The 7,095-nt window shown below is 43.7% G+C and overlaps 1 protein-coding gene across 1 annotated transcript; it reads right to left on the bottom strand.

Moving 5' to 3' along the window:
- Nucleotides 1-1,348: 1,348 nt before the first annotated feature.
- LOC128736165 (xanthine dehydrogenase/oxidase-like) lies at nt 1,349-4,286 on the bottom strand. Its single transcript, XM_053830647.1, has 4 exons — nt 4,005-4,286; nt 3,484-3,945; nt 2,063-3,421; nt 1,349-2,008 (listed from the first exon to the last, which is right to left on the bottom strand). The coding sequence occupies exons 1-4, from the start codon at nt 4,284-4,286 to the stop codon at nt 1,349-1,351; spliced, it is 2,763 nt and encodes a 920-aa protein (XP_053686622.1).
- Nucleotides 4,287-7,095: the final 2,809 nt, after the last annotated feature.

Below are 7,095 nucleotides of genomic sequence, written 5' to 3'. Positions count from 1 at the left end.
CTAAAGCGCGAAGCAGAAAAGATTGGGTTAAAGGTAAATACTTTTAAAACAAAGTACCGGAACCGAGGCCAACTGACGCAGCTTGGGTAGTAGTATAACGATCGACGACACCAGCCTTGACATTCAGAGGCTTATTATCAGCGAAAGTCGTGCTTACTATGGACTTCACAAGTAATTACGGTCGAGCAGACTAAGCCCACGTGCAAAGTGTACCCTGTACAAGACGCCCATTAGACCGGTTGTTCTCTACGGGCTTGAAAGATATGGGCAATGCTCGAGAATAACCTGCGAGTGCTCGGAGTGCCAAGAACGATCTTCAGCGGCGTCAGGAGAACGGAGGATGAACCATGAACTCGCACAGCTCTATGGCGAACCCAGTATTCAAAAGGTGGCTAAAGCTGAACATTCTGCAAAGATGATGTTTGCCTCAAAGCTGGTAGGAACAAGACGACAAGGGGCGCAGCGAGCAAGGTGCTTATACCAGGTGTAGCGACCTGGTGGCATTAAAATTACAAAACATTTCCTAGAACGGCCACGCGTTGTGCAATTGCACAACCGTGTAAATTGGAAAAACAGGCTTGTACTACAGGCTTTGTCTTAAGACGGCAAGATACCTAAATAAGTAAGAACAATCACGAGCACTGCGTAATAATGCATTGCGAAGATTACCATTTGTCGGAATAATTATTGCATGAAGGCCGCTATCGGTAGTTTGCCGTGGACCTTTAATCAAACGAATTCTATTCAGAAGATTTGTTTACTTCGGAAGGGGCATACTGCGAGCGATATGTATTTGTTTTGAGGTTCATTGTACACGTTTTTAGTATTTTATTAACCTTTTTTGTAAAATAGACAATCGACCAGATAGCTCCGTCCGTCGAGTCTGTTGATTTAATAATAATAAATAAATATTGTAGTTAGGAAAAGAAATTCGTAGATTAATCTAGAAGTATCCCCATAAATTCCCATAGTATCAACGTCCAACCTATCATATTTTGCTTGACTGAATCATACACGACCTTGAAATCTGTAGTCTGGACTCGAAATTTAACAACGTACTGTCGCAATATAGGAGTTTAATCCATTTACTTTCAACCACAGCGTCAGTCTGCCCAATACGTATGTAGAAGCGCAAGAGTATAAGTGAAATAGTATACTCACCGTACATGAATTTTCTGGAAAATTATTGTTAATAATAAGAACTTTTTTACGAGCGGTCATTCTTCAAATAAACTCGTTGAAAACTAGTCTACGCTGAGAGAAAATAACAATGTACGACTTTATTAAGCAAATTATAATGACTGATGCAAAATTACCCATGACAAATACTATGCATAATACCTAAAAGTTAATTAATCTTTAACTGCTCCACAGAATTGCCGGCAAGCAAAAAGATTTGATCAGGAGTTGAAGCAGCTCCAAGTGGAATCCACTCTTTCGGTAGGCCGGCATCTTTCCTAGCAGACAGCAGTGCGTGTCTCAAAGCAAAAATAATTGAAATAGTCATATTCATTGCCGGTTCTCCGGTCGCCTTAGAGCGAAGCACTACCGTCTGGTTACTGCTGTTTTTCAAGAAACGAATTCGGAAATCAACCGGAATATCTTTGGCGCCCGGTGGTTTGTAGGTCCAAGTCCGATCGGTCAATAGTGCACCATCCTTGGGATCAAATACGAGTGCCTCCGTTAAGTAGTATCCGAGTCCCATTACGAATGAACCTTCAATCTGGCCAACATCGATTCCGGGGCTAAGACTTTCACCAACATCTTCCAGGATGTCGACCCTTGTCAACTGAACATTGCCAGTTAGAATATCCACTTCTATTTCAGAACAACTTAGACCCCAAATCACGTACGGTACGAGGTCAGAAGCTTTGTACATGTAAGTAGCACATAGGTCTACACTCTGAGAGAAACATTTCTCGATCAGTTCCTCCCAAGATACGTCCTTCTGTTCATCTCGGATTGGTTTAATACGCTCGAGTAACATTTCACAAGCGCGTTTGACGGCCTGAAAAATTAACTAAATAATAAATTGTCCAGATTGATGGAATAGTTACCTTACATAGCTGACTGTTTCGCTCGTTATACTGCCACCCGTACAAATAGCATTCGGAGAGGTCAAATTATTTGTTGGTTTGATACTTATTTTATCCAGTGGAATTCCCAGAATGTGGGCAGCAACCTGTGCAACCTTGGTATTCATACCCTGTCCCATTTCAATCCCACCGTGTGAAATGGAAACCGTTCCATCGTCGTGATACACGCTGACAATCGCATGCAGTGAACCAAAATACCCTTGCGGGTACCGCATTGGAACAATTGCAATTCCTCGTTTTCGCCAGCGATGCTCCATGTTGAATTGGTCGATTTCCTTACGGCGAGCGTCAAACTCCACATTGGCGCGAAATTGTGGTAACATCTCCAGCATTTTCATGTCTTTAGGCATATTAGCCATACGAACTTCCAGCGGATCTAATCCGGTGGCAAACGCGACATGCTCCATAATGTTCTCAATTATAGCAACACCTTCAGTAGTACCTGGAGCACGGAACCAGGTGTTACTGGCACAATCTGTTTTCGCACCCTTTGCCACTGTTTTAAAGACACTCTTGTCATAGCAATTACTGAAAAACTCACCCGCATGACCCATTGACTCGTTCCAGTTGGAACCGAAATCATGAACGTATTCGTTGAAGAGTTTAACTATCTTTCCGTCCTTGTTAACTTCAACTTCGTAGTCCGAAATTACTGGGTAACGCTTACCAATGGCTTTCATGTTGGCTTCCAACGTCATAACAAATCGTACTGGTCGTTTAGTAATATGGGCGGCCAAAGCACAAGCACAAGCAACCAGCGTAGCGCGAGTTCCTTTACCACCGTATCCTCCTCCAAGACGTCGGACGTATAGATTTAAACTGTTTTGCGGTACTTTCAACATTCGAGCAATGGCCATTTGCGTTAGGTCGACCCACTGAGTTGATGAGTACACGTCCATGCCGTCCTCGATAGGGATGCAAACGCAAGTTTGCGTTTCCATGTAGTAATGATACTGACCACCGATCTCGAAGCGCCCCTTAACCTTTAGATCGCCTTTCGGAGCAGCGTCGTAATTACCACCGTGAGTGCTGTATGGCATCTCCTTGATGCGATCCTGAGCATTTGCTTGCAGCACTGCCTGCGCGGTTGGTAGAACAGTTGTGGGTTTTGGCGAACCGTAGGTTATTTGAACCAGTTCCGCTGCACGGTTTGCCAAAGCAAACGATTCTGCAACGATCATTCCGATCGGTTGCCCATGGTATGCCACTGTTTCGCTAGCGAAGACCTCTTCAATATCGGTTCCCATAAAGTTCGGGAAGTACATGAAGTTGTTTGCTCCAGGAATGTCTTTGGCTGAAAAGAAAGCTACGACTCCAGGAATTTTCTGAAAAGATACAAAATCATGAAACACAAGCACAATCTTTTTTATGAATTCGGAACAAGTACCAGAGCTTCATCGGCAACAACTTTTTCCAGCTTCGAATGGGGTTTTGTACCGAGAACGAATGCTGCGTACAGTTCATTGGGTAGAGTTGGTATGTCGTTCGCGTATCTGGCTTCACCGGATGTCTGCGCAAGTCCTTCGATTTTTGGCACATTCTTTGTGAGCGGCCAGTTTTCTTTGTAGGTATCGAAACGCTGGGAAGCGGTTGAAAGGGGGCGTTCTAAAGTTGTTCCTCCGGACAGGAAGCGAGGTTCAATAGAAATTCCTATTTCCGAAGCAACGCTTAGAGACGCTTTGTAAAATAGTGACAAGGCTAGGTTTTTACGGTACGCTGGGGATGCGTCCGGTAGAACCCAATCGGGATTGGGTTCCTTGGAAAGAATCTGAACGGTACTTTGAAATGTATCGGGAGAGAACATACTCTTGCCGGTGATGTATTTTTCCGCTTGCGTAGCGTGAGTAAGCTGAATAATTTTAATCGTGCTATTTAATCAGCGAATGACAATTACACAATGTGACTTACCTCCGGATTAATTCCTCCAAAGCATATTGCTGCTGAGTCAACGGTAGTTTTGTTTGAACTGAACTTGAACAAAAATGCTCCATTGACATAGGCATGGGCATTCTGGGCTCTTGGCATGATTTTGAAAGTTCGAAATTTGTACGTAACCGGATCCAACTGAGGTAGGATAACGTTTAAAATTATTCTTTTGTTCATATCCATGTTTGTGAATGCTTCTGGAGTGACCGTAATGGTCTTACCGCCCGATTCCACTGAAAAGAATCCGAAGTTGTCAATCTGCATTTTTTTTCTTTAAGGAATTCATCCTTTACGACCTTATATGACTTGGGCTGGTTACCACAATCCCAGTCTTCGATTCATTCGATACCCTGATACTCCTTCCCCTTTACGGTAATGATGGTACACACTTAAAAAAAATAACCGAGTTCGGTAAATTACCGTGAATTTTACCGAACTCTGAGCAGCAGAACGTTCGGTAAATTTTATTTATTATGCCAAATATTACTAATGATCCGTAAACGTCGATTGCCACCATCGAATTTTACCAAACGTTCAGCTGCTCAGAGTTCGTTATAAAAAATTAAGTGTGTATATGGCAATGTAATAAAATATGCGTTATATGAATATACATCATATGAAGATATATGGATAAAAATAGAACAATCTCACCAGCAGTCCTTCGAATGGAATAGAGTTGCATCATTTGAGTTTACATGAGTGCTTCCATTATATTAATTTAATGTTTTCTTTAGGTATCCATGAGCATTATTTAAACTTTCTTCGGCCCGAATTTTCACTGTACAGTAGGAGGTGCTTGCTTCATGAGCTAAAACGAGACAAATAATTGAAACAACTTATGTTAAGCTTACCTACTAACAAGGTCGTGAGGCTCAGCCGTCATCCAAACCCGCAGTATTGAGATCAGGCAGCCGGGAATCACCCATCATCGCACCTCCTAGCTTGGCTACTCAATAGAACATTACCGGGTAAGGGTCCAGGACCGACAGTACCGGTGGACACAAATTCATTCGGCACAGGATGGATAACGGGCCGTAAAGTAAAGAAAAGTAAAGTAAAATAAAGTAAAGTAAATAAAAGTAAAGTAAAGTAAAGTAAATTGAAGTAAAGTATAGTAAAGCAAATTATCATAAATTGTAGTAACGTAAAATAAAGTAATGAAGAGTAAAGTGAAGTGAAGTTAAGTAAAGTCAAGTCAAATAAACTACAGTAAAGTAAAATAAAATAAAGATAGATAAAGTAAATTAAAGTAAAGTAAAGTAAACTAACGTCAAGTCAAGTCAAGTCAAGTAAACTTAAGTAAAGTAAACTGAAGTAAAGTAAAAAAAGTAAAGTAAAGTAACTTACTTACTTATGTGTCCGTGTCCGCCGGTCCGGCAGAACAAAGGGATGAAATCAGAGATCTCCACTGCTGACGGTTACCCGCCATGGCTTTTACCTGTTGCCAGGACAGGTTCTCGTCTACAGCCCGGATGTCGTTGGCTAAGCTCCGTCGCCATGAGCCTCTGGGTCTGCCTCTTCTACGCTGTCCTTGTGGATTCCAGTCGAGTGCTGCTCTGCAGACCTCGTTCGCTCCTTTCCTCAAGGTGTGTCCGATCCACTTCCACCTACGTTCACGAATTTCTATGGCTATCGGCCGTTGATGACACCGACGATGGAGTTCCTCATTGGATATCCATTTATCAGGCCACCAGGCACGAATAAGGTATCGCAGGCACCGGTTAATGAATACCTGCAGTTTTTGCGTTGTCTCCGCTGAGACGCACCACGTTTCGCAGGCATACAGCAGTACGGATTTAACGTTTGAATTAAAGATTCGGGTTTTCGTACGTAGAGTGATCTGGTTTGAGCGCCAAATGTTTCGCAGACCTGCAAAGGCACCCCTGGCCTTCCTAATCCGTGTGGCTATATCAGTCTTGGTACCACCATCGGGCGTTGTTTGGCTACCAAGATATTGAAAGGCGGCTACCTGCTCAACTTGTTGTCCCGCTACTGTGAAGTTGGTGGCATTGTCAGTGTTCACTACCATAGACTTAGTTTTCGCTACATTGACTGTGAGACCTGCTGCTTGGGAGCTCTCGGAGAGGTCATCTAAGCGTTGTGCGAGCAAGACAATGTCGTCGGCTAGGTCGAGGTCATTTAGCTGCTCCATCGTTAGAGGATTCCAAGGCAATCCTCGATTTGGTCTACTGTCAATTGCTCCAACTAATATCTCATCTATAACGATGAGAAACAGAAGCGGTGATAAAATGCAGCCCTGTCTCAGGCCAGCAGTAACCCTTATGGGGTCGGACAAGACGCCGTCGTGCAAAACCTTGCACGAGAACGCCTCGTACTGAGCCTCGATGAGATGGACTAGCTTATCTGGAACTCCTCTACGCCTAAGTGCGCCCCAGATGTTTTCGTGATTGAGTCGGTCGAACGCCTTTTCGAAGTCAACGAACACCAGCAGAAGAGAGTCCTGGAATTCGTTGATCTGCTCCAATATAATGCGGAGCGTTGTGATATGGTCTACACATGAACGACCAGCACGGAATCCAGCTTGCTGCCGCCGGAGAGTTGCGTCGATCATCTCCTGGATCCGGTTGAGGATTACCTTACAGAGTACTTTGAGAGTAATACCGAGCAACGTGATGCCACGCCAGTTACCGCATTCCGTTAGGTCTCCTTTCTTAGGAACCTTGACCAATATGCCCTGCATCCAGTCCACCGGAAAAGTTGCGGTTTCCCAAATATTGCTGAAAAGCTGATGCATCATCTGGGCTGACAAAGATGGGTCAGCTTTGAGCATTTCGGCTGAAATACGATCTATCCCTGGCGCACTATTGGATTTTATACTCTTGATGGCTGCTACAATTTCATCCAGCGATGGCGCCTCCGAGTTCACGCGATTTATTCGACGAACTGTAGGCGTCGTACGCTGCTGGTTTTGTTGGTCTCTGGTATTTGAAACTCGGAAGAGTTGTTCAAAATGTTCAGTCCATCGCTTAAGCTGTTCTGTACGGTCAGTCAATAGCTGACCAGATCTGTCCTTTAGCGGCATCTTTGTATTCATCCTGGCACCACTAAGGCG

The sequence above is a fragment of the Sabethes cyaneus genome, chromosome 2, assembly GCF_943734655.1.
Source record: "Sabethes cyaneus chromosome 2, idSabCyanKW18_F2, whole genome shotgun sequence".
Lineage (NCBI taxonomy): Eukaryota > Metazoa > Arthropoda > Insecta > Diptera > Culicidae > Sabethes > Sabethes cyaneus.
Note: the sequence above shows the minus strand (reverse complement) of the source record. Positions and strands in the feature narration are given on the sequence as shown.